This window comes from Anas platyrhynchos, chromosome 5 (assembly GCF_047663525.1).
Source record: "Anas platyrhynchos isolate ZD024472 breed Pekin duck chromosome 5, IASCAAS_PekinDuck_T2T, whole genome shotgun sequence".
Taxonomy (NCBI): domain Eukaryota; kingdom Metazoa; phylum Chordata; class Aves; order Anseriformes; family Anatidae; genus Anas; species Anas platyrhynchos.
The window spans coordinates 25,795,463-25,822,500 of NC_092591.1; the positions used below are offsets into that span (position 1 = coordinate 25,795,463).

The window sequence follows — 27,038 nt, forward strand, 5'->3', positions numbered from 1 at the left end:
CTAAAACAGGGCATGAATTTAAGGAGTCTGGAGAAGTTCAAGTAACAGAAACTCATCAGAGATAATTAAACACCATGTCTGGTTCAGGGGATCTTTGAGTCACAAGCTGATGGAGATTGGAAGGTTATTTTGGAGAAGCATCACTGTAGGTTTTCTCTATCTTTTTGCTCTCCCCTAGTTACATGTATATACTTTTGGCCATCACAGGATATCGGTTAGGCAGACCTTCGATCTAACTTTGATCTAACTGGAACAGAAACTATTCCACTGGTCCATACCCAAGATTCAATTATATACTTCTGATATCAAATAAATACCAAACACAGACTATGTTCCTTTCAGGATTCACAATTTTTTTGATGAAGCATCCAATGAATTTTTTCAATTGAAGAGATGTCTCAAGATGTTCCTAAACATCTCATTGTAAAGTAACATACTAATAAAAGAAACAGCTAAAGTAAAGAAAGAAAAAGTAAAGAAATGAAAGTTTTTTTGAAGTTATTTTATTCCCACAATCTTGTATCAGGTGAGATTCAGCTCTGGTAAAGCTCTTACAGTAGGAATTTTGTCACAGATTCCCTCAGATAAATGTCTGGGTTTGTCCAGTTTAACAGAAATTAAGTGGAGTCACGAGAGGAAAAAAAAAAAAAAAACATATAGCAAGACACTTTTCACTGCTTTTCATCTTATTTTTACAGGTTGTTCTGCATAACTGTTTTGGATATGTGCTGTAATAATGAAGAGAAAGTATAGTGTGTCTGACGTCTTCTCAGTAGTGGTGATTTTCATTATATATATATATATATTTTTTTTTAATATTTTTTTTTCAGTTAAAATACATACTATGAATTGCACAAAACCCATAAATTATTTTCATCCTACCCTATCTACTAGCACATGTTCTAACTGAAATGAATAGGGAGAAGAAAGTTTGTTTTTTTTCATATGTGGACTCAGAAGCTAGATGTCAAGCATAGGTGTTAGATAATCAGTCCTTGTATCTTTTGCCTTAGAATGCATTCATCTCTGTTTTGATATCAAGGGCACCTGAAGCTGAATATCCTTTTCACCCATCCATTTGTTTCTGAAATGTGTGGGAACAGCACTCACAGAAAACAAGAACCAAAACAGCACAAAACTACATGAGGAAAAGAGAACAAAATGTTTAATTTGGTAATATGTTCCCCTCCTTCCTTCTATCACAACACCGGGAGTCCTAAAATGTTGTTTCCTTCCCTCTACCACAAATTTCTATCTAATGACATGTGACTGCCTCCTTGCCCCAGGACTGCCACGCTTCTCAAGGCATGGAAACTGCATTCCCTGCTGTGCTTCAAGCTCTCCTGGCAAAATCCTGCAGGGTTCAGGCTGGACACCCATGGCTGTTGAAGAAGGTCTCAAATCAGCAGGGGACATTCTATTGTTCACAAAATCCAACTCTTTTTTTTTTTTTTTTCCTTGTCTGCAGGAGCTATTCTGCAGTTGTCCATTTCTGAAGGAACCTGGACCTTGGATCACAGGAACTAAAGCAGCTGGCTCCTGAGGAGAGATGAAAGTCCTTCATGGAGGCAGCACAAATTCTAGCAAAAGCCTTTGTAGCCCAAGATATACTGTCTGAGGGTAGCACTCATGAAACCTACCAGCTCCTGGTTGCCTTCACGACCATGAGAGATTTGAACCCAATGCCATTGCCTTTGGTAGACTATTTCAAATTCATCAGGTAGCATTCATTAGCACTGAGGTATCCACGACGTGTTACTGACACTGTGTCTGAAGCAACTTTTGGTAATTTCATCTGGCATTCAGAATGTAGTTGGAAAACAAAGACAATCCTCCATCTAAACATGCAAAATACTTGACCTTGGGTCTGACAGAGCTTTTCCAGATGCTGTGATATATTTAACCTTCACTTTCAGAGTTTCATAAACTAAGACTTGAGGTGTTGAAAGCCCTAGATATTTTTTAATGGAAAGTGAGAGAAAATGGCAAATCAGCCACAGAGAAGGCTCTGCCGAAAACTGCAGCTGCATCAGTGTGACTGGGTGAAAAAAAAAAAATGTTTTTAAAACAGAAACTGCTGATACGGCTTTTGGTGAAGCCTCTGCAGCAGCTGTGATGGCTTTTAGCTTTGAGTTTGCAATGGGGAAAAGAAGATATTTCTTGCGCTGTCATTTTTATGAATTACACAAGCAGGTTTCAAAATGTCAGGCCAGGTTGAGGAGCAGTTGTAAGGTTAGCTGTGCCTTGGACTGATCTGAATAGCAGGGACTGGGCAGTTTACTGGGGGTCATAAGTACAGGGAACACAGAAGTCAGTACTCCAGCTCAAGTTAGCTTCAACACAAGCTGGTATTGGTGTTGGCTGGCAGCAGTGATGCCCAGAAAAGCATCCCTGAATGGCTGACTCCCAGGGATGCTAAAGCACCACATGGGAACAACAAAGCAAGAACTAAAAGTCAACTGTGAGAAGATGCCTGGTATTCCAGTGCGTGAGCAGTCTCTTCCTTGTGCTGCCAAATGCGTGCTCACCGGTCAGCCTCTGGACACTCCACATGTGTCCATGTCTCTGGGGCAGTCTCCAATGAAATTTCTGAAAAAAAAAAAAAAAGAAAGATTGCATCTTCCAAAAGAATCTTCTTTCATGCAAGAAAAAGATAGCAAGACAGCAGGTTTTAGGTTCTATAACTGTGGATTAATATCTGCTCCCAGGAGAGCAGAGGGCTGAGAAACACTTCTGCTAAAAACTGACTGAAAACACATCTTTGCAAAAAGTTATGTTTTGGGGGAATGAACATTTGAGACAGTAATGTTTTTTCACTGTTTCTAACTGGCTCTGCTTGATTCTCTTCTAAGGAGAAAAAGGAAAGGATCCTGCTTCTCAGAGATGGCTCATATTGATCTCTCAAAAAGACCCTGAATTTTCCCCTTGGGGACAGAAACAATACCAAGAGAGGACATTTCTATATTTGAAAAGCTACTATTCTCTGCCCTAGCAAGTTGGCAGTAATGTTTGTTTGTTTGTTTGTTTTGAATATGTGTGTTAGCAAGAACTGCAGTAGAGATGTCCTTCTGGAAAATATGATTCAGTTTTTCAGGGACGTTAACCTTGAACTCACTCTGTTTCCAGGGTAAGATTTATTAGAATTAGCATTTTGGATTTATTCATGCATGAGTCAGGGATCAGAACTCCATAATACATTTCCGCAAGTAACATCCTATTTCGGTCCTACTTATTTCAAATTCCCTTCTTTGCTCTGATGCAAGCTTCCTAGCCCTGCAGGTAGTTGGTGGATCTACACACACCAGATGAAGGCAAAAATGTAGCCACTTTAACAGTGGTGAACTCTAATGGCAAAAGGGAAGCATATGCAGAGAGATTGGTAAATGCCAACGACACACATCATCTAGATGTAGCAAAGGCAGAAAGTCTTCTTTGTCAATGAGAGTAGGTGCACCAAGCATCTGAACAGCATTTGACATTTAGTTCCCAATGTATTAGGGTCTGTAGTGATTTTTCATGGTTGCAAGAACAAGGTCTGCAACCTCAGTGCACTACCAGTGAGACCAACAGCTTCTCTCCCAATGACTGAAATTCCCTGTAATCAGTTAAAATTTTCTTGAAAAAAGGAATCACACTAGTAGCAGAGAAGGAGAAATAATCTCTGTGTTGCTTGAACCTGTCCCTGAAGAGGGATTTGAATATCAGAACAGAGGCATTTCTTTGTCATAGGAAGCAGAAGCAGAAGGCAGAGCCTTCTGGGGCAGTAGCAGCCAGTGTTGTGCTCCTTGGTGCTGGAGAGCAGACAGGCTTCTGTGGTTGGTACCAGGATACGTGCCATCTATTCTTTGCTATCTGATTTCCTTTCTTTCTCTTTCCTTCCTTTTTCAATGCTCTTCTTCTGTCCCTTGATCCTGTACATTCTCTCTGCAATTCAGACTCATTCTGACCCATGATTATCCTCCTGAAAGACCTTTCTCACTTTTTCTCTCCTGTACCTTCCCGCTGCTGCCCATATTCTGTCCGGTCTAATGCTTGTCTTTGTATTTTCAACAAGTGGATTTCTTGGGGGTGCAGGTGAAGGAAAAGGAAAAGAAAAAGGAGAAAAATTGTCTCCTTCTGTACCCTGTGACAATGTATGCACACAGAATAAAAAAAAATGGCAGTGGTGACCCCCAAACAGCTGCTTTACAAAATGACTCCTAAACCAGCACCTAAATGAGGTCAGCATTTGTTTACAGAAACATATGAATATTATAATTAAACCCAAAATACAGTGCTTCAGATTTCTCTCTGACAAGAAAGCAATGACCTCTGGATACTGGTGTATATGAAGAAATAATATGTAATCCTGTAGGAACATTTATGAATTATCTTTTATTGTAAAAGCTGCTTGATTCATTTTGTAAAGCTGATATCATAAACTAAACACACAAAGAAATAAATACGTTTTTATAAAGGAAGATAAAATTTCTATTTCTTCATTTTATTACAAAAGATTCAAAAAAAACAACATGTTCTGGCCTTAAGTATCAGACTTACATTTTGTCTTTTGTTATCACTTACAATAGCACTGCTGCTTGAATACCCAGCCATATCAAATGTAAGTTATTTGTATATCTCTATCCTCTCAGGAAATCTTGACCTTGAAATAGAATAAATATGTAACATGTTCATAGGCAACACCACCAGTGCTAAAAACCATAGACACTGAACAAAAACATGCAAAAGATGAGCTTGTGCAGTGCTATTTGACTCATTGCAAAATGGGGAATTACAGTTTAAATGTTTTGCTGTCTTTGAATGACCCTCCATTTGTAATTGATTCAGCTCAACAGACTGCAACTCTAAAATCATTGAGATACGGAACTTATTTGTCCCGTGTTTAAAGTACGCTTCAGTCACTCTACCAAAATCAAACTGCATAGGTTGGGATCTTTTCCATTATGAGTGGTTTGATAATGTGCCATGTTACCTTAGAGTCTGAGATGACTGCTTATTCAGGCTGAGATTTTTAGAAGACTGTCAGGAATAAACAAATCATATTTAACATCTGTTGATTGGACCCATAAAAGGAAGTAAATTGCACATAAAACAGAACCTATAATAAGCCCACGATGTGAAAAACAAATGGAACCCTCTTGAGTAAGTGCTACAGGCAAAATTTAAAATAAGTAATGACCACTCTGATAAGTGGTCATACTTACAGATCAATAAGATAACAATCCCCAAGATACTTGCCTTGATAACCAAGGGCACGAGCAGCTGCAGTCAAACTGTCAAGCCTTGAGGAATGTGATTATTGGATGAGAACTTGAAGGCCTGTGCTCCAGTAAGGTCCCAGCACAGACCTGTGAGGACAAGACAGTGGGGTAAAAAAGTTACAACACATGACATATGTCCTTCCTTTTTCCACTACCCCAATTTGAAGATGGTCTGGAGCCCTAAAGATGCCCAAGGAAACCAGATGTCGGCTTCATGTAAGATTTATGAAAGATGAAGTAAGCAAGTTTTAGCATTCAGGGATTGCTTCATAATGCATTCAGCTCCTCAAAGGTATAAAAGGCCTATCCAAAATCCTGCTTGTTAAACCAAAAGAGGAACACAAGAGAGGCAGTGAAGACTCGATAACTGGCCAGAGTACCTGGACATACACACTGTTTGTGCTTATGGGCATGTGGGTGTGAGAAAAGAAGTGAGTAAAATATGTGGGAAAAAGAGCATGAGGGACCACAGTCAGTTTTGTTTAAAATAAATATCACCTCTGCTTTCCAGAAGGTCTAGAATTATGTTTTGTTGCATTAATTTCATTCAAGAGCACTAAAGCATGAGTTATAAATTAGCTGTTGGACTGAAACAATAAGCGCTAATGTGGCAAGCTGGGGAAGGTGTCTAGAGGGTTCTTACAGAGACTGAAACTAGCTCTGATTTTATTTAATATCTTTAGTGTGATTAGGAAAAAAAAAAAAAAAGAAAAAAGAAAAAAGAAAAAAAAAGAAAGAAGAAAGAAGATTAGAAACATACTGATGGCATTTGCAGATGATTCTTCCCTGGGAAATGTTCCCATCCTTCGCTGGGGACATCATGTTATACGGACATATAATATGAAAGGACTGAAGGAGCCTAGGGAGATGTTAGAAACAAAAACACAAGATTGATCTGGGAAATACAGAAAGTGAAGAAGCTGGAGGAAGGAAGGAAAGCCCAGAACAAGGTTATTCAACTGGGATGATGAATCACATTGTCCACCTCATGGTGCATACCTTAACAATGGACAGAAAATACTCCCTAAAACTTGTTGTCCAGAAAATAATTTTTATGCTATATGACTAAAGAAATACTCTGCTTTACTGATGTGGTGAACAGCAGGAGGGCCATTTAAGCAAGGAAAAAAATGTACTAATTGAGAAGTACAAACTAAGGAATCTTATATATTAGCTTTACATTTTTATTTGAAAGACATGGGTAAGAGAAGGGCAGGGAGGATGGATGTGAATTTTCACAGTAATATCCCATGCCAATGAATGTAAATACAAAATCTGCATTGCTACTATATAAAAGAAGAAGGATAAGAAAAACCCTAAAAAGAAAAGAAAAAACCACCACCAACAACAACAACAAAAACAGTAAATCATGTGAGATAAGTAGTGAGTTTCCATCTTAAGCAAAGAGAGAGATGGTGATGATCAGAGGAAGGCACTGAGGGACTAGCTATTTGCTCCCTTGACTAATTTAGTAGTTCATCTCTGAGTAAGCATTTCAATAGTCTGCTGAGCCCTTCCAGTGCCATGCTGAGTCATTCTGAGAAAGATGTTGCTGATGACCATAAAAAGAGCTAGATTCAACTCAGCTAATCAGAGATGTCAATATGCAGATTTCTACTCGCTGATGGCTATATAAACTGTCCTTTCTAGGCAATACAGGGAAGCAATCATTTCTAGGGTGACTCAACTCCTTATAGCAGGGTAAAACAGGATATCTGTAACATAAGGATGTGACAGAGACAGAACATTCATGGCTAAAAGGGATGTAATGACTAAATGGATGAATAAAAGCAGCAACTAAAATTAGTAAGAGAAAGTTTTAATATTGGAAAAATTGGGAGTAGGGATGACCCTCAATGAAAGCAATGAAAAGGCCATCCAAGAACAGATAAAACATTAGAGAAAGAAAAATCAACCCTCCACTGTTGGAGCTATTTTACTGGGTATAAAATGCACAACCTGGGTAACTGTCATCATGATTTGATGGAAGGTCTGCTGTGCTGGGCTCTAGTTGCCCCTACTCTAGCATGGATGTCATCTTCAGCAGAGGCCAAATAAGAGGTGAGGTGCTACCTAACAAGCACAAAGGGGTGAAAGCACCAACCTTTGAGATGAGGCAAATCTCAAAGCTCATTCAGATCTCCTCAGGACTCTTAGTCCTCTACTCCAATTAAGAAGAAAACAACTCTTTCAGTTGAGTTGCCCGTCTAGCCCTGTTATTTTGTGCAATTCATAAATGGATAGTGTCATGAAAACTGGTACTACATTTTCCAGCAAATTTACTGCTCATTAAAATTATGTATTTGAGCAAATGGAAATGGTAGAGTTCAAGTTTGTTTTCTTTCTCTCATGATTCATCTATAAGTACGCAAACAAATTAAGCAGTCACAGGACTATCAGAGCTACCAGATGCAGTGATGTGGAAGAATTTCTTAGTTTGGGCTAGCAGAGAAACAAATTGCAAAAACAGGTCACGAGAAGAAGAAATCAAATAAATAAATAAATAAATAAAAATTCCCAGCTGACAGGAGGTTGCAAAATGCAAAAGGATACTTTTTTAAAAATGAACATTATCTGACACATCCTATGTTGTACCACAAAGCTTTAAACAATTGTGACAACAGGCTTTGCTTTGTTAAAAAGAACTTGTCCCTGACTCTTCTCTCAAGTACTCCTGGAGTAACTACTGAAGTTGATACCGTTATATTCCAGCCACATATCCTTCAGACTCCAGCCCTTTGACTCTGCTATATACATGGATGTAGAGTAAGGAAACCAGCCCTTTTCTGAAGAGAAAAATGGAGTGCATGATGTGGAAAAGAAATGAGATGTAGCAAGAATGAATTTTAAAGAAATGATTAGCAGAAAGAAACTAACCTTGACAGAAACTTGTGAGTGTAGACTATTTAAAGGTATAATGCTTCCATGTTCTTCTTTCATTCAATCACTTTGAGAAGGATTTTTATCATGGAGGTGGATACTGGAGGTGATCTTTTTTCCTGGTGCTGGATTCAAACACTCAGTGAAAGTCTCAGTTGCACTGAGTTGAGTCCCACAACACATTTTCTCCTGGTGCCAACACAAAATCTTGGCTCCACAAACAAGAAAAAGGACCATCCTCCTTTATGTCCCTGTGGTAATCTAAGTTTGGTCCAACTTGTATGTCATCACACTGCTGGCTGAGAGGCAGCCATGCTGTTTCCACACCTCATCACATGCCTCTCAGGCTATGTGAGATGAGGAACAAGCAGTTTATGACTTATTTTCCATGCTGTCTGAGTATAGTTGACTAGGAATAAAGATGAATGGAGACAAGTAACAGCTATACATCTGGGGAGAAGTGGATATCACAGAGGCACAGCTTACGGTGCTCCTTCCCCCCTTCACTCTTGGCATGTGGAGTCCTTGTAGTGCAGCACCTCCCTTTCACTGCACCAATGGCTGAAGTGAGACATGCATATTTTCTACTTTTAAGAACACTTAGCAACCCTTTGAGCAATTCATGAAGCCACTGAACAGCCTAAAAAAATCTGTCCCTTTGCAAAGGGACACCTGTATGTGCCACTTGCTCTTTGACTCTTTCTAACCTGGCTCATGATTTGCAGGAGTTTCTCATAGCAATACTGCTATGCAATTTGGTTTTGACCAATAGCATGCAGCTGGATTTGGAATGGAAACATACCTTGCAACTGCATGACCTTCATGATCACACATTTGTTTTCTCTTGGGCTAGGACTTGATCTTCTCAGCTTTGTGGCATGACAGCAAGAGAGACAACACTGTGCACACAGATGACAAGAGGCAGAGGTGGACTAGGAATGAAAGTGACAGAGAAAGGAAGAGGCAAATGTAGAGAGAATAAATTTGATATTGACTCAATGAGTTGCATGCAAAAGTAAAGAAAGAAACAAAAATCATGTAGTCAGTTGCAATGGTGGCAGTTTCTAAGTCTCTACCCTCCTTTCCCTATATATACAGAACTCTGTGAGATCAGTAAAAGTAATGTGTGCACATAAAGATGGGAGGATTTGAAAGTGAAGAGATTTACCTAGCATTCATTTAGATAACTAATTCAAAGAAAGACATTATAGTATACAAAGAATAATACCCATTGTGAAACTTGGAAAACATTTGCTGTGGAAAAAAAGAAAGGAGAAGATGTTTACCTATGCATTTCTGGAGCTGTTGACTTGCAAACAAGAAACAAAAGAGCATTATACTACATTAGTAAATTTAGGCTACCAGATGTTTTATGACAGATTGTAGTGCAGTTATGGGTTGTCTCATGAAAAGTAGTCCACAATGTTCTATTTAGAAGTGATGGTAAGGAATGGTCTATTTTGACAAATAAAATAATAATGTGCATGTCTTGTACGAATACACTGGATTTGTTGTTTTTCAATAAAAGTTGAAAAAGCTAAAGGCATTCTTATTTCCTGTTGAAGAGTAAGCATTTTGGAAGACAGTTTTTTTTTAAATAAAATTCAATAATATTTTTTACAAGACCAAAAAAATATGGAAGGAACAATAGCTAAAAAGAAAACACTTACAATTTTTGGAGTTCAATTATTTTTAAAGTCATTAGAGACAGAATGATATGTAAAAGATCCTGAGACTCACATCTTTAGTAGAGAAATGGCAGGCACATTTTCTATCTGAGTCTTGAAACAGCACCACAGAGTCTCTGGTGCTCTATCACCAGTAACCTGACCATACATAGAGACATCTAGGAATTGCAATTGCCCAGTGAGGAGAAGCTGGATTCCTGCCTTTGGCAATGCTTGTCAGTCATGCCACAACAGTGATGAACAATGTGGTCAGCTGAGTGTAATGGTTAGTTGAAGACTTTCTAGAATAGTGAAACAAGATGCCTTGACAAGAGTTTATTCTGAAGACAAAAGAGTTCTGCAGTCTAGATCATAGTATAGGACCAGATGGGTAATATCTTATCAGCTGTTAACTATTTAGCTGGTATAATTGAGCAGGCTTCTGCCAACCATTAGACATGCAGATGTCCAGTTTATGAGTTCTTTCCACAGCTTTCTACTTCCCAGAAAATAAGTCCAAGATATTGGGTTTTCTCATTGGCATTTAGTTACTCAGAACAATTTTAAGAACTCAGAGCAATCGGGTTTTTAATTTCTGTTTGAGATGGCTGCAAACTGTACTTTTTCTACCACAGGAAAAAAAAAAAAAAAAAAAAAAAAAAAGATACTTCTGAAACCAGAGCAAAGCATTTATCAAAACAACAGGAGTTTTGGTGAAGTTTCTTTCTCAGGAAAAAAAAGCAAACAGAAAAAATGACAACCTTGATATTTGACATTTGCTTTGCATCTGTATTGAAACAGAGAAAAGTAAGGATTTTCAGAAGAGAAAATTCAACTTCTGATAACATAAAATTGTAATCAACAATGCAGCTGGGAGATGCTGTCAAGCTATGGAGTTGGGGGACAGGGAAAAATGTGGGCAAGCAACACCCAAGTGGAGTTTCAATTAGGTTTGTTTAACAGAAAAAGATGAAAATTCAGGAAAAAATAGACAATGTATCTTCTGCTGAAAATGATAAGGTTTAAGCTTGCCAGTTTTAATTGCAATACAATGTCTACTGATGACTCTTTACCCAGCTAAATGTAGATGATAACTATAGGAAATATATATTGAAAGCATGGAAAGATCAATAAAACTAGAAGACCTGACTGGTGATTGAATTCACCTCAACCCTGGTATTTATTGATAGGCTTGACTATATGAGTAATAATTCTTCAGATTTTCCAGTAGTAGTCACTTCATCTCTAAAACCCCTCTTCCAAATTTGCAGATCACTGATTCCCTGGATATGCAAGCCCTAATTTGTCTCCAAGTCAACTTCCACAGCAGCTTATTCAAGGCTCATGATGGTAAAGTACAGGGCCGTTTGTCTCCAGCTTCTCTTGCAAAGCCCTACCATGGGCCTCAAGTGGTGTGAAGAGCCAATATAAGGCTACTGAGTAATATTAACTTTAAGAGAATAACTGCTCTTGTAAGCTAAAGTGCAGCAAGGCACTGAAGTGCCCCCACATGTTAGAATTTCATGATCAGAGAAAAAGACACTTCAGTGCTTGAAAGAAGATAAACTTTCAAACGACACTTCATTGAGGGAAGAAAGGGAACCTGTCACACTTGGTTTGTCATTCCTCCTCCTCCCCTGAAGGCAGTTGCCAAAATAGCATAACTGAAAGCATATTGTATGTTGAATCATGTTTGATTCAGCGAAGATTACATCTACTAAGCTTATTGCATCCTTGTAGTATGGAGCTTATGCTTTTACCCATCTGCAGAAAATGCTTTGTGCTCCATAGGTGGATTTTTTTCTTTGCTTTTGCATTGTATTCCATGTACATGTAGATGCATCTGGGAGCATTCGCTGCTATTGTCTTACCAGGGGTGTATGGATATGCATGATATGTTCTGTCACGTGATTTCTTCCTGCTTTAAAAACCATCTTTATATAAACAGTATTGAATAAAGATTTAAAGAATCATCCAATGAAACATTCTGCTTGGTTTAACAACAGAGGTAAGAGCCACTGTCTTATTAGAGAAGGAAGAAATATTTGAAAGCAGAGCATTTCTCATCTGTATAGAAGAGGGATCAGAACTGAACCTTATTTTCTAAGAAGCCAAGAAAACAAATCATGTAAGAATTCAGACCTCTGACCAGCTCTGAAGGGGAAAGCTAATGGAAACAGCACCTTGCTGGGGACATTACTGCATATCATCACCTAACAGTGACCCTGAGGGAAATGAAACTGAAGAGAAATGGTGCTGCATGCGAGGGAGGTGGAACTGTTCTCATTTCTGAATCTGCAGCAGAATAGTCTAATTGGATACACAGCATAGCCAAATGAATAAATACCAGATGAAACAAAAATATTTTCAAGCTTTGTAAAGGAATGACATGCAGACTGAGAGGAAGGCAAAGTTCTGCATTTCTAGCCATTTTGTGTAAATGCAGAATACATAATGATTTAATCAGAAACAGAAAATTTAGAGAAGCCCGTCAATTCAAAGGGCTGTATGTTCAGCAGAGCGTTATGCCTTGCAAGAAACAGGCCATGGAGAGCTGAGCACCCACAATTCATTGAAAATTTCCTACAGAAGCCACATTTCTTAGAGGTACAAATTTCAAAAACATTTCAGACACCTTATTATTATTATTTATTTCTGAAAGTGGTTGGTCATGGTAATTCACAGCGTTCCTAGGCATGAAGACCCTGCAGCCTGCATGGTACTGCTGGTATTCTGAGTGTTATGTAGAAAGGTGTTCACCTGTGATGCTTGTACCTGGACACAAGCAGTGTCCCACTGTCTCTAGCACCAAAGTCACTTCATGCAAGTATGCTGGCAGTGCTGGTCAGCTGCTGAAAATATCACAGGAGGAAGAAGGAGAAAAATGACTGTGGGGTTGGAAGATAGATTAGGAGAGCTATGGCTGGCATCCTCATACTGGGAGGGGTGACAAGTGGCTGGGGAGCTGGAGGTGGAATGGGCAGACTGGTACAAAGTCAGTCCTAGCAGCCACCACCACAGTCAGCAGCTCTGGCCAGGGCTGACACCAACTCCAGCTGCCAGCAGGAGTTGGCAGCTATGGTTGCTGCAGAAAGCAGTACCCAAAGCAAGATCTGTTTGGAAACCCCTGCTTCATGCAATATGTATTTCCATTTAATGTTTCCAGGCTACATTCAGGACAGAGTTTTTTTTTTACTGAAAAGCACCAAAATGCAATAATGAAAAGCAAGTACTCCTTGATAGATTTTGCAGTGCAAGCTTTAAAGGCTGTAAGTACCAGAGACTCTTCCCACTGAATTTAAATGCAATCCTTATTTCTCATGCTGGGAGAGCCCTGGGCCACAGGTGGCAAAGTGACAGGACAGACCCCTGCCTGCAGGTGATGGCAGCATGTACACACTCCTGAGCACATCCTGCAGCCCTGTTTGCAACCCCATCAGGAAAAACTGCAGAGATGCTGGGTCACCCAAATGTTTTTCTTTTTCTCTTTTTTTTTTTTTCTCTCTCTTTTTTTTTTTTTTTTGTTAACCTGCTCTCCATCTGGTGCAGGTAAGGGGCCACTGGAGGTTTCATTTGTCTGCAGCATTGAGCTCCTCTGGCTGCACAGGTACTTTTCACCAGAAACCCTGCCTCTTTGCTGTGACAGCAGCCTGTAGTAGCCATGCTGCCAGAGAGGTCCATGCAGACAGTAGGCAGATCTGCCTCCGTTCATTAGTCAGAACATGATGTGGACCCACCTGTTTCCCATATGACTGTGAGCCAGATCTCTGCTTCTTATCCCATCCCAAAATGGTGCATGTAATACTTCTTCCTCTCACCCTAAGCCCATTAACAATCCTGGAGTGCTTTGAGATCCTACAGAGAAGATGGGATAGAAGTGTAAAGTTTAATCATCAGTAAAGCTTGTCTCTCACAAGTGGACAAATCTGTGATCCTCTCCCTGCCTTCTGGTGACCTGTCCCTGGGAACCTGGAGCTGGCACCCCATGGAGCAGCAGAGCCGGCACAGCAAGTATATATGTTGGTAGCAAAGTGGCTTTTCTCCCTAGGCCTGTGTTAAGTGCCCACTGAATGAGTTTGACTCCACAAACTCAAGGACAGCCAGCTCAGGTTGCTTCCTCCAATACTAATACGTAAACAAGTTACTCACTTGTTTTTTTCATTTAATGTTATTCAAAGACAGTAAAATGCTGTAGAGTATTCATTCTGGTTCCAGTTGTGGAAACGAAGCATGTATAATTACCCATGTGGGTAGCAGTCCATCTCATATCCTTACTTATGCCAGCGAAGGATATTATCTCATTATATCAGTTTAGCAGTCTTCTTTCCCTGGAATTTGAAATAAGCAAAGCACATAAAGGAATGATGAAACAACTAATTATAAGGGACATTATTTTAAAAACTGCACAGTAGTCAAAATCCATTAATGGACTATTTTACATCATTAAACTACTTCCAAGAAAGTATCTAGGCTTTTTCAGCATAAACATTTCTACATTGAAAATGTAACTTGAACCTAACTCTATGGTTAGCTATTTTTTGAATGAGTATAATATGTGCTTTCATTTATGACAGGGCAAAGATGAGTGAAATTTTTAACTTCATTATGTCTATCATCCAAAGTAATTTAGAAGATAGTCCAGCTACATGGAGACTCTTCTGCACTAGAATGCTAATAATGATTAATGTCTGGGGAAACAGAAAATAAAGCTGCTAGCAAGGACTTGCCTTAGCACATGTTTTAGGATTTTTATTTGAATAGAAAGTACTATTCTAATTCAAAGTTAAGATACTTCTGGACCTTCAGAAACTTCTTGGGTGCATTTTTTAGTTACAATACAAATAGGCTTTGTTTTTGTCTCTAATTTTTTGGTCCTTCAATCCAAGTGAACCTCGAGCTGAACTTCATTCTTTCCTTCTTGTTTATCAACTCCAGAAAAAAAAGTTTCTGCAAGGTTGAGCCTGTCTTTTATTATATACGTGAAACATTTTGGTCAGAACTCAGTTTTAAGTGGAACTCTACTGCCAACCCTGTAGTATTATGGGAGACAAAGAATCCTGCGCTATGGGTTATTAATACATCCAAAGGGAAGAGAGACCAGTGCCAACAACAACAGAGGAAGGTGGTGTTGAAGTGAATGAGCAGAATATACTGTTTTTATACCACACTTTGAAAGATACAGTACTGCAGGGTAGTCCGGTTGATGGAGCCTGATCTAAGCCCAGTCTTGGCTTCCAGGATGTTCTATCTGACCCCATTATCTTAGAGGCAATGAAAGCTGTTGTCAGAGTAGTCAGATTCCTTCTGTGGGGCAGGTCTCACAGCCCAAGCTGATCTTCCTTGCCATCTATACCCTGCACACCTTCCATGTATGTAATGTACATCTTCCTGTACAAGGAAGGTCTGAGACCGTGCTTGTAACAGGAAACTCTTGAGAGGGTGGTACCTAGGAGCTGAACTAGTGGAAGCTAGTAACTGAACTGAACTCCTTCCTGGCAAGAGAAATGCACCTGTTACATCAGTACTCTGGGCCATATATATGTCAGAAGCTAGTTAGCAAAATGCAGGCCTGGAAACAATGCTTCAGAATGTACAGCTTTGTTAATGAGTTTGGTAGCAGGACCAATAAAGTTCATTGTTGGGTTTCACTACAAATGACTCCCTTTGTGCTCAGCTTTTTACATCAGCTTTTAACTAGATCTACCAGTTGTACTAGCCAGACTGAGGGCATGATCTTCCCAGGAGACTCTGGTTCCCATGAAGTGAAAAGGAGACTTCTGAAACATCCCTAGAATTGCCCTTGGGCTTCTGAAATGTTCCTCTTTCCAAAGGAAACCTTCTGTGTCCTCTCTCCTGAGGAAAGAAAGGAAGAAAATCAAGGCCAAGAAAGTTGTAGTTTCTTTACTTTTAAGATTCAGGGGTGATGTTGACTTTAAGGCTCATGTGAGAAATAAATCCACCTGCTATTTACAGTAGGCAGCTTGGTCGGTCTGGCCCTACCAGACCTCAGCTCACCAACCCATCTCAGCTCTACCTCTGAGGCCTTCATCCCCTAGTGCCATGGCAGATGCCGTTCCTGGACTGTGAGGAGAGCATGGGGCAGCCAGGCTGTCCCTGCAGAAGGGGAACAGAGCTCAGCCCTACAGACTGCATCCATGGGAACCATGGGCTCAAGGGAAGGAAGCAGACAGGGAAGAGGGACTGTCACTCCCAACAGGCAGGATTTGAGTGAGATCATTTGTGTACGTGACCATGAATTGGCAAGAGCACAATTTGAAACTGTTGACTATGCTTTTCAAAAGTGAACACTTGGAGCAGGCACAAATTTTCAAACAGCTCCTCTTGATCGAGGCTAATCACAGATACTTCCCGAGAGGGGGAATAATCCTGCTTAAAGGCCAAGCTACCTCTATGGGTTGAAGAGGAGCTGCAGCAACGTTCAAAGAAGCCAATCCTTCCCTCTAGACCTGGAGCAACGCACAGATGAAACAGCAAAGAGTGCCAAAGACCCACCCAACACATCAACCTCCTACGAGGAAGGCTGAGAAAAATCCCATCCTGTTTCTTGCTTTCTTTATCTCATCTTGGCTCGCTGTCTCTTCAGGGAGAATTTCGACAACAAAAGGTCGGCAGGGACAGGCGGGTGCAAGCCCCGCTTCCCGGGCCGGGGCTGCACTTCCCCCGGCTGCCAGCGGAGGCTGCTGTGGGACGCCTCCTCCCGGAGGCCTGCGGGGGTCCGGACCCGACACGGAGCTCCCGGGACACGGCTGGAAGCCTCCTGACCTCCGCCGGAGCCTGGGGAGCACGAGTGCGATGTCCCACCTTGCAGCGATTGCTCTCGCAGAACAAATAAATAATAACAAAAAGGCCCAGCCGAGGGCACAACGGGGCAGCCAGCAATTCCTGCTGAGTTACAGCCTTTGGAGAAACTCAGGCCAAGCTGCAGGCGGGGGAGCAGAGGGGACAATGAGGGGAGACCTCGGTGCCTGAGAAGCCTGGCAGCCGAGCTGCGGGTAGATGAGCCGCGGAGCCCCGCGGCTGGGGGGCCCTGCCCGGTACCTTGCGGCCAAGAGGAAGGGCCGGGGCCGCTCGCAGCCCTCCTGTAACTTGCCCTCGAGTTTTGCTGGGAAAACAAAAGCAAAGCAAACAATTCCCTTCCCCCAGCCCGAAAATAAAGCTCGGGCACCACCCGGGCTGGTCGAAAGGGCTCCATTGTCGTTTTTAAATGAGATATCTTTGCAACCGCTCGCCCCTCCCCGAGCCAGCGGGGAGCCGCCCGTATCCCTGGAAGCGAGAGGTAGTGGGGAACAAAAGGCAAACTCCGAAGTGACATTGAAAATAAAAGGGAGCTTTGGTTACCCCCAGGGAAAGGTCGAGGGGGAAAGGTCGCCTTCCCGCCAGCGCACGTACTCCCGGCGGGCGCGGGGGAGCGCCCGGGCCCCAGTCCCAACCCCAGTCCCGGCCCTAAGAGCCCTGCGTTGAGCCCTCGGCCCGCAGAGAGCTCGGGGCAAGCAGCGGCTCCCCCATCCTCTGACCGGGGCTGCCCGGGGGAGAGGGAAGGCTTCGGAAGCAAAGCCAGGGCACCTAGGGATCCCATTCCCCAGTGGGGCCCCGTGCCCGGGGAGGGCAGGGCAGGGTGCCAGGCCAGCCACTTGCAAGCCGAGTTCCTTTTGGAAACATTTACAGGCGACAGGACTGAGGACGAGATATGTGTGCGTAAATATATGCTCCCGCATACCCGCTCCCAGAGGCATGCAACCCCCAGTATGTGTGTGCATAACTGGGTGTATATACACAAGCACGTAACTCCGACTTATCTAATATAAATTACTGATAGCTGTATCTAAAAACTGATAAATAGTTCGATCCTGGTAAGATTTTGTTTGCAAGTATGTAGCGATAAGAAGTGTTTACGTATGTATTTGTACCTATATAATTCATGCCTATATTTTTAAGTATCAAAAGCACAACTTTCTCCAAATTTTCTCAGCAACCACCTCCGCCGAAATCCCCTCCTGACTCGGCCGTATCAAAGCGGCTTTGGGGCCACACCGAGTCCTGCATGCACGCAGTGACAGTGTGGCGACAGTAACAATCTACGGACATTAAGGGACTCAGACGTGGACTATCAGTAGGGTCAGCTCGCTAACTGAGAACTATAGCTGTGCCAGGGCAGCTCGCGGTTCAGACGTGGCTCGGGTGCTGCTGCCGCCGCCCGCCCGTTCCCACTGTTCCCACTACGGACAAGAGCACCCGCGCCCCCCCCGGAGCAGCAGCGGAGCGGCGCCGGGCCGAGGCGGCTCCAAAAACCCTGCCCTGGCACCTGGCACCTGGCCCCTCCCTGGCCCTCTTGGCCGGGAACGGCCCGGCGGAGGAAAAGCCGGGGGGTCGGAGGATTAGGGCAGAAGGCTTCGGCCGTCCGCCAGGAATTGGGGAAGGAGGGGCGAGGGCTGCGAGGAGCCCGCTCTGCCCTCGCACAGAGCCCTGCCAGTGGGGCCGAAGGGGACCGACTGGTCACGGAGGGGCCCCGAGGAAGCCTGCGTGCGAGATGCTCCACGCCCTGGGCAGCTGGAGGAGCAACTGTGCGTGCGCTGCGGAGGGGTGAGGATTTTCGGCTGGGGCTTTGGCTGGTTCACTTGCTTGCTTAGATTCCCACGCCAGGGGACGAGGTCGCGACCGGTACATGGCGGATTTGCCCCCAGCCTAATGAAATAAGCAAGGCGGGGGTAGTTGTCCCGATGAGCCCAACGGGCAGTTTTTCCCCCCACCCGCGCTCTGTGCCGAGGGGGTGCTTGCAGGGAGGGTGCCAGTGTAGGACCCTGCCTCACACGCCCGAGCATGTGCTGCACAGGCAGGGAGCGGTTCCCGGCGCCCTGCCCGGGGCCGGCAATGACAGCGACACAGGTCCGCCCCACGCAGCGGCTGCAGAAACGTCCCCTCCGCTCCCTCCTTCCCGGAGTGGGCTCTGGGCAGGATGCTGTGGGAGCACGCTTCGTTTGCGGGGACACGGCACGACACCGTGCATCAGGCCCCGAGTTTCTCTGTCGGATGGAAGGGAGATGAATGGAAGGGGGCGTCGGGTGTCTCTCCCCTCGTCCAGGCGTAGGGCTTTGGGAGGAGATTTTAAATCTGTCTCTGGGTGCGTTAGGCTTGTGCTGATAACCGGGATGGAAGAGAGAGTTCCTCCCAAGCTCTCCCCGTGCCCGCTTGAAGGCTTTCCCAGCAGGGGCTGAACCCTCCGCAAAGCCCCTGAGTCCCGCTCCAGGGACACGCAGCGCCGGGTCACGCGTGTCGCAGTGACACCCTATGGGATCACGGGGGCCTCGTCCCCTCGTGTTAGGAACCAGTGCCTGAGAAGTGAGACTGGTGTCGAGGAAGGCTTCGCCCCCACGTCGCCTGGGCCCCTGCCCTCTGCCCCCCGAGCCCGGCTGCCCTGGGGGGGGTCGGCACCTGCCTGGTGCGGGGCCGTGAGCTCTGCCTGCGGGGAAAAGGTGCAGGGCTGCCACTGCCCGCCGAAGGGGCTCGGAGGAGGGGGATAGAGGCTCGGGGCAAGGAGCAGAGCTGGGCGCCCGAGCGGGCAGAAATGACCCCCCCTTTTCCATCCCCCGCCCGGCGAAATGGGTGGCAAGTCCCGCTGCAGCCCTTCCGCGGCTCTGGCTGGACGAGCACATTTGATTCCCGTTGGGGAGGCACAGCGGCTCGCATAAAAAAGACATTGTTGTCTTTGGAGAGCCCTGCGCGCACTTTCAAAAGCTGATCCTTGAGTTCCCAGCCCCCGCAATCCAGTTGATGAGGAAACGCGCTGCGGTCTTGGTGGCACCGTTTCCATTGGGATTGGCACCATTTGATTGACAAAGTCTCCCATTCTTCCACCTCTCGAGTGTTATCAAACGGATTGTGTGGGGTCAGAAGCTATTGAAGGGACGTCCGTGTAGCCGCATTCTGCAAACACGGGGTGAAGACCGTGCCTTTCTCATGAAAATGCTTCCACCAGGCAAAACGCATCTCATCTTCCCTGCTCTCCTCCTTTAGCATTTCCTTTTAACTCGAGCGTTTTACTAAGCAGCATCACCAGGTAAACGAGCACATCACCAAAGGCAGCCTAGGCAGGACCCTGTCGGGTCGGCCACTCCCCGAGGGGAGCGGGAGACAGCTCTGGAGATCGAAACTTGGGTGGAGGGTTGCAAGGAAAAGGGTGAGCGGTCGGGGCAGAGCAACAGCAAGGAAGCTTTCTCACCGTTTTCCGCGGCTTGACTTGCCCTGGCAAAGTTAATTTTGGGGCGGGAAAGAAGGACCAGGGGCTGACCCGCTTCTCTTCCACTGGATCTATCCAGAGGGGCTAAAAAGTGCTGCTGGGACCCTGAGGGGTGTAGCTGTGCTCGTTTGCGCGCCGATGTCCTTACAAATAACCGATCAGCCCTGCCAAGAGACTTTCACCCCGCTGCCCAGCCAAGGCGGAATGAAGAGCTCTCGCTTTAACTCCCCTTTACAAGCCCCCGCGCAGAGCCAAGGCAGGACTCCCTCGGGTTAATCTCCTTGAACAGGCTTTCGGAGCCGATTTAAGCAGCGCTCCTTAGAGTGGGGGAATCAATAGAGCCGGCGGTGAAAGCAGCGGCCGCCGCCGCGTCCCAGGAAGACGCAGGGTGGGCGGTGGGCACCGGGCACCCAGCGCTGCCCGCCCCCGGCCCCGGCCGCCCCCTAGCTCCATCCCCGCAGAGCAACGACCGTTGCCCCTGCCTCACGCAACCCTCGCCAGCCCACATCTCTGACTTAAATCCACCTCAGCCTTTTGGAGGATCCTTTTTTTTTTTTTTTTTTTTTTTTTACCCTCCATCCACCCCTTCATTTTTTTTAAGGCTAATAAAAGAGGCACGAAGCTGATGTGTGAGAAATCAGGGGCAAGCATAAACAAAAACAAACAAACAAACAGGCAAGGTCGAGTGTCTCTGTAAGAGCAAAACAGCATACCTTTCTGAAAAACACGCGCAGAAAGAGGGGAGAAAAGGCGGGGTGGTGGTGGTGGATGGAGAAGAAATGCTCCAGGGATCTGGGAAGGTAAGATCTAAAGATCTGGAAAGAAAATGGGACGTGGTAAACGCAGCTGTCCTTGTAGCCTAAAATCGCCCTTCCGTGCCCTTGGTGGCCCAGCGGACCCACACCAAGCCCACTTCGGGGCACTCGGGCCAGAGGGAGCTGGTGCCGAGGCAGCTGAGATGATGTAGGAGAGATGAAGGCCTGATTGAAGGAAAGTCCCCCCGATTATATTTGTGTGGAAAAGCTCACCTCTTGCAGAGCTCTAAAGTGTAATCAAGGCTGAGGCTTACACTTGAAGGATGTTAAATCTCATACGGGAACCTACTTTCTCCTAAACGGTTTCTTGCCTACTGAATGAGAGCCTCCCAATTGAAGCAAAATGATCCTTATGTACTAATATCAAGCACAGTCACAAAGCGACCGGCTATTTATGCTGCCACTTTAGACAAAGATATTTAGTTATTCCCGGGTAGCAAGTGCACTTTTGCATTTTTAAGCACAAACCAGCCGAGCACAAACATATTTACAAGTGCAATTACTAAATAGTTACTTGACACTTCAAAGTCACTGGGTTAACTGTACCTTCGCTGTAATTTTCTTAATATTCAGGTAATCGCTTTATGAAATGAGTTTCCCAGGACCGTAGGCCGGGGTATTGAACACTCAGTGGAGGTTTCTCGTTCCCCCCCGGGAACACCCCGAAATATAAGCTTTGAAGATGCTGGACAACTTGGGAGATTTCTTCAAAGACCCGTGTGACATTAGCTGCTGGCTGCATGTACATGTGTGTGGCTATGAATGGGCTCGCTTTTGTTTTCACACCGGATTCGAGAACAGATCCGAAAGTGCCAGAAATTGCAGTTTATTCGAAGCGGCGGGGAATTCATTGGCAAGGTGGTGTAGCAGATGACCTGAGAGGTTTTCTCCATCCAGCTCCCGCGCTATATAAATAACCTTAGAAAGCAGCTTCAGGTTCAGAGGGACCACGAGAGCCTGTGACAGTCTTTGCCTTCGAGAATACCGGGCGACATTTTGCGCTAACCTATTTTTCAGCAGTGTGTCGCTCCAGACAATTAAATTACTGCTCGTTTTTGCAAACTTGCATCTTCCGCCTCTCTCTGAGGTTTAAAAAAAAAAAAAAAAAAAAAAAAAAAAAAAAAAGCCCTAGGTGAACGGAACTTGTGGTTTTAGGGAGAGAAACAATCCTCTCACTGGGGGTCTTGCACTGGGGGTCTTGGAAGACATAGGCAAGGCTCCCGAGCTGCTAAATCCCAAGTGCTGCTCAACCCCCAGCCAGCCGAGGAGCCTGGCACTCGGTGCGGGCTGTGTGGGGCGCCGGGAGCGGTGGCCCTGCCCCGGGAGCCGGCCCCCGGAGAGCCGCGCTCCGGCTGCGGAGCTCCTCCGAGCAAACTTGGTGGGGGAGAGAGGAACTCGGTCCTTCTGCTCACCGGCATCCAGCCCCGTCTCCCCAGCTCTCACAAAGGCTGGGCTGACAGCCTTGCCACCCGGGAGCTGATTTGAAAACCTTTCACCCAGTCAAATGGGGGTCTTTTCGCATTCATTGCCTTCGATTCCCCGTCCGCAATATTGCCACCCCCGAGAAAAATAAAATGAGTTCTGCTCACGGGGTCTCTCTCTCTTTCCCTCGCCCTGCCGCTCTCTCTCTCTCTCTCTCTTTTTTAAAGACATAAAAAAAAAATCCTGACAAGTAAAACTTAAAGGTGTTTACCTTGTCATCAGCATGTAAGCTAATTATCTTGGGCAAGATGTAGGCTTCTATTGTCTTGTTGCTTTAGTGCCTATGCCCCGCCTCTGGTGGCAGCCTAAAACCTGGCGTCTGGCTAAAACAAACGAAAGGCAGCCCTGAGCCTCCACTCAATCCAATTAAGGCGGACTTCGTCCACTCGGTTACGTGTACATCCAACAAGATCGGCGTTAAGGCAACACCAGAATATTTGGCAAAAAAAAAAAAAAAAAAAAAAAAAAAAAAAAGATTTGCCTCCCCTTCCTTTTTTTTTTTTTTTTTTTTTTTTTTTTCCCCAGCCGCCGAATCATGTCGATGAGCCCAAAGCATACGACTCCTTTCTCAGTGTCTGACATCTTGAGTCCTTTGGAGGAAAGCTACAAGAAAGTGGGCATGGAGGGCAGTAACTTGGGGGCTCCCTTGTCAGCCTACAGACAGTCTCAGGTTTCTCAGCCGGCCATGCAGCAGCACCCCATGGGCCACAACGGAACAGTGACTGCCGCCTACCATATGACAGCGGCAGGGGTCCCCCAGCTCTCCCATGCTACGATGGGGGGCTACTGCAATGGGAACCTGGGCAACATGAGTGAGCTCCCGCCTTACCAGGACACCATGCGGAACAGCGCTTCGGCGACAGGATGGTACGGCACCAACCCGGACCCCCGCTTCTCCTCAAGTAAGTGAGCCCGGGGCTGGGTGGCCAGCGGGGGGTGCCTGCGCCCCTCGCCCCTCCGCACCGCGGGCGCCGGGGGCTCCGTGGCAGGGCGAAAGTGGGTCCGGATCCCAGCCGCCCCCCCCCTCTCCATTCCTCCCTCTGCCCCCGGATCGTGCCCCGTCCCTTCTCCACCGGGCGGCTTTGCCGCAGCCTCCCGGGGCTGCTTGCGGGAGGAGGCAGCTGGGGACCCCCGCGCTGCCGGGGCGCCGGAGCCCGGGGCTCGCCGTCCAGTGAGGGGGGAGGAAGGGGGGGCGGCGGCTGCACGGCCGGGGGGGCCCGGAGGGAGCCGGCTCTGCCCGTGCCCCTGGGCGCCGCCCGACAGCGGGAGGGCGAGAGGGAGCCGGAGGAGCAGGAGCCGCAGCCCCGGGGGCGCGGGGTGGCGAGCGGGCGGCCCGGCCCCGGCGGAGCCCCCGGCCGCGGCGGGCTGTCACATCCAGGCGCCCCCCAGGGGGGTCGGCCCGGGCAGGGCGAGGGGCGGGCGGGAGCCTTTATTCGGCGGGGCAGGGCCGGCCGGGAGCCGGTCCCGATCCGGCGCGGGGCGCTGGGTGGGAACGGGGGCGCCCCGGGACCCCCGGCGGGGCCGGGCTGGGTGGCGGGGGCCGGGCCGGGGGTGAGGGGCTGCGGGGCTGGGGGGCTGCGGGATCGCGGGGGAACCGAGCCGAGCCGAGCCGAGCTGCTGAAAGCGTGCCGCCTTCTCCCTTGCAGTCTCCCGCTTCATGGCGCCGTCCTCGGGCATGAACATGGGCGGCATGGGCAGCCTCAGCTCCCTGGGGGACGTGAGCAAGAGCATGGCCCCGCTCCAGAGCACGCCGCGGAGGAAACGGAGGGTCCTTTTTTCCCAGGCCCAGGTTTACGAGCTGGAGAGACGTTTCAAGCAGCAGAAATACCTCTCCGCCCCTGAGAGGGAACACTTAGCCAGCATGATACACCTCACCCCGACTCAGGTCAAAATCTGGTTCCAGAACCACCGCTACAAGATGAAACGCCAGGCCAAAGACAAGGCTGCGCAGCAGCAGATGCAACAGGAGAACGGCTCTTGCCAGCAGCAGCAGTCTCCCAGAAGGGTGGCAGTGCCAGTGCTTGTAAAGGATGGCAAGCCCTGCCAAGCAGGCTCCAACACACCCACAGCAGCGATCCAGAGCCATCAGCAGCAGGCAGCTACAACAATCACAGTGGCTACCAATGGCAACAGCCTCGGACAGCATCAGAGCCACCAGACAAACAGTGCGGGGCAGTCTCCTGACATGGGACAGCACTCGGCCAGCCCTTCCTCTCTGCAGAGTCAAGTCTCCAGTTTGTCTCACCTAAACTCTTCTACTTCTGACTATGGCACTGCCATGTCTTGCTCCACCTTGCTATACGGTAGGACCTGGTGAAAGGATTAAACAAAGCAAAACAAAAAAAAAAAAAAGGAAAAAAAAAAAGAAAGCAGATTTTCCCAGTCACGCAAATCTCTGTCCTGTCCAAACTGCTGGGTGTTTTTCTTTTCTTTCTTTTTTCTTTCTTTTTAAAAGCTTTTTTTTTTTTTTTTTTTTTTTTTTTTTTCATTTTACTGAGTGGTTCTCTGAGGACCCATAAGAGAGAAAGGGAGAGAGAGTGACTTTATTTTTTGGTTTCGATTTTGTTGTTGCTGTTTTTGGGTCTTTCTTTTTTTTTTTTTTTTCTTTTTTTTTTCTTTTTTTTTTCCAAGGTTATTGTATGGGGTGTTAAAAAATTCTGACTAATAACCACGGAGCAGTCTGCAGAAAGGGGACCATCATTAGGCATGGTCTGAAGGCTTGGATTTCAGATGTACACTTTGCCAGCGTCTAGGACTTGCATGTAAATATAGAGATTTTGGGGGATGGGGTGGTTTTCCCCAAAAAAACATTCGCGTCACCCAGACACAAGAAGCAGCTTCCCCCCTCCCCCCGGTCTCCTCTCCCAGCCCCGCCGCCAGGGCCAGCGGATGGAGATGTGGAGTCATCAAAGGCTTGGCTTTTATTTTCCTCCTTACGTTTGATGTGAACCTGTAGCTGTATAATGCTGTCAAAAGTTGGACTAAACCCATAGTTTTTAGTAGCCTGTATATTTTGTTGTAAAAAGAAAAAAAAATACAATCAACCAAACCAACCCCCACCTTTTTTATGGACACTGATCGCCCCGTCGTAAATCCTCTGGCAGTTTGTTATTTGCGCACGCCGCCTTTTCCTGTTGTAACTTATGTAGATATTTGGCTTAAATATAGTTCCTAAGAAGCTTCTAATAAATTATACACGTTACGAATATTCTTTTTTTTTTTTCTTCCCCTTTGGTTCCCCCTCTTGACCATTCCTTCCCCGCATATCGTTATTTTTTTTAATTATTTTTTTTTAATTTTATTTTTCTGCTTGATGGAAAAACAAACCGGGATGCTGCCAAACCCGAAAAGCCCCTGCCCCTCCGGGGCCTCGGACCCCGCTCCCAGAGGGGAGCTGGAACCAGGGAGTTAACGGGCTACAAGACCTGTCCTCAGCATGCAAAAGGGACACGAGAAAACGCATGGGATTCACAACCTCGAGAGCGAAGGGATCGAGTCCAAATTCATTAGCGTGATCGGGGGGCGGGGGGCACCTCGGATACTTTTTGCTCGAGAAAGCAAAGTAATCCAGGAGGAGAAATTCAAATGCCAAAGGCACGGAGGAGAAAGAAGGTAAAAGTCTAATGCCACTAGAAACAAATTAATAAAGAACCTGCTGACAGTATAGAACATGCGGCCGTTTTAAAGAGCGTCCAGTTTTAATACCTTGTGAAAGAGAACAAAAAAATAATAATTTCTACAAGGTTTTCCTATGTACTTGTATTTTAAGGAAAGTACAGCCACCTTATTTATAATCAAAATAAAAAGATAGTTTATTGTGTACGAAAAGTAGTTTGAATTAACTTTCTTTATAAGGATGCATTTAATTTTCTACACGTACACACCTCCGCAAGCATACACACAACCTTGCAGTTTCTCCTGCAAACGTCAACCTTGTTACCCAGGCAAGAAGTTAGGTGCAAACTGCATCTCAGTTTAATGCAAGTTGTGTTTTTTTCTTCCTTTTCTTTTTTTTTTTTTTCTCTCTCTTTCTTTATTATTTCTGTATCTCTTTCTGTGTTTTGTTCCCTTTGTTTTTCCTTTTATTTTTTTCCTTTTTTTTTCTTTTTTTTTTTTTTTCTCTGTACCGATTTAGGAAGCTTGTAAAGAAGCAGATGAAGAAAGCGTGTGTGCGCGCACGTGTGTGTGTGTGTGTGTGTGCGTGTGTGCGCCTAGCTGAGAAACCGAGGTGCGTTTGTTAGTAAGGTAAATATTATGGGTACTGCAAGACAGTTAGGTATTAACTTTGCTGTAAATATATAAAGCATATCAAGTTAAGCAGCTTGTATTGGACAACACAGAACTACATGTAATTCTCTATCTCTCGGGTCCAAAATATCCCTTTTGTGAGTGTAACAAAATAAGAAGCCCCCTATCCTAAAGGCTCTCCTAGCATGTTTTCCTTCACATCTGCTGCTCGGTTTCGTTTTTCCTTCAGATCCCCTCAGTTAAACTACGGAAGCGAATCACAGTCATTGAAAGACCTCTGAATTACAGAGGTATTATGAAATGCTCATATTTTTGAAGAGAAAGAAAGCAGATTGCCCGGAATGAAAACAAACCAACCTCTAGTTTAAGTAGCAGCTTTCGAAAGCTCCAGCCTTTTATTTATACAAGATAACCGGTGTTACTTGGGCAC

The 27,038-nt window shown here is 45.6% G+C and overlaps 1 protein-coding gene and 1 long non-coding RNA gene across 6 annotated transcripts; one reads left to right on the forward strand and one right to left on the reverse strand.

Annotated features, from left to right (window-relative positions):
* Window positions 1-459: 459 nt before the first annotated feature.
* LOC140002603 (uncharacterized) lies at window positions 460-22,873 on the reverse strand. 3 transcript variants are annotated; one of them, XR_011809608.1, is made up of 5 exons: window positions 22,572-22,873; window positions 14,051-14,136; window positions 13,546-13,663; window positions 5,239-5,348; window positions 460-2,589 (listed from the first exon to the last, which is right to left on the reverse strand). It is a non-coding gene; the product is annotated as an uncharacterized lncRNA (long non-coding RNA). The 3 variants fall into 3 exon arrangements; XR_011809607.1 differs by having other exon boundaries at window positions 13,958-14,136; XR_011809609.1 differs by lacking the exon at window positions 22,572-22,873 and adding an exon at window positions 20,777-20,950 and having other exon boundaries at window positions 13,958-14,136.
* Window positions 18,073-25,566, forward strand: NKX2-1 (NK2 homeobox 1). 3 transcript variants are annotated; one of them, XM_027458954.3, is made up of 3 exons: window positions 18,073-18,409; window positions 22,886-23,262; window positions 24,007-25,566. In XM_027458954.3, exons 1-3 carry the CDS (start codon window positions 18,357-18,359, stop codon window positions 24,675-24,677), a joined length of 1,101 nt encoding a protein of 366 aa, XP_027314755.1. In that variant the 5' UTR covers window positions 18,073-18,356; the 3' UTR covers window positions 24,678-25,566. The 3 variants fall into 3 exon arrangements, with proteins under 3 accessions (XP_027314755.1, XP_071894580.1, XP_071894581.1); XM_072038479.1 differs by having other exon boundaries at window positions 18,074-19,883; XM_072038480.1 differs by having other exon boundaries at window positions 18,074-18,390.
* The last annotated feature ends 1,472 nt before the right edge of the window (window positions 25,567-27,038 follow it).

Coding starts and splice junctions, on each gene's coding strand:
- NKX2-1 (XM_027458954.3), top strand. CDS start 18,357: ATGCTCCACGCCCTGGGCAGCTGGAGGAGCAACTGTGCGTGCGCTGCG. Junction 18,410..22,885: donor TGTGCGTGCGCTGCGGAGGG/GTGAGGATTTTC, acceptor TTTTTTCCCCAG/CCGCCGAATCATGTCGATGA. Junction 23,263..24,006: donor GGACCCCCGCTTCTCCTCAA/GTAAGTGAGCCC, acceptor TCTCCCTTGCAG/TCTCCCGCTTCATGGCGCCG.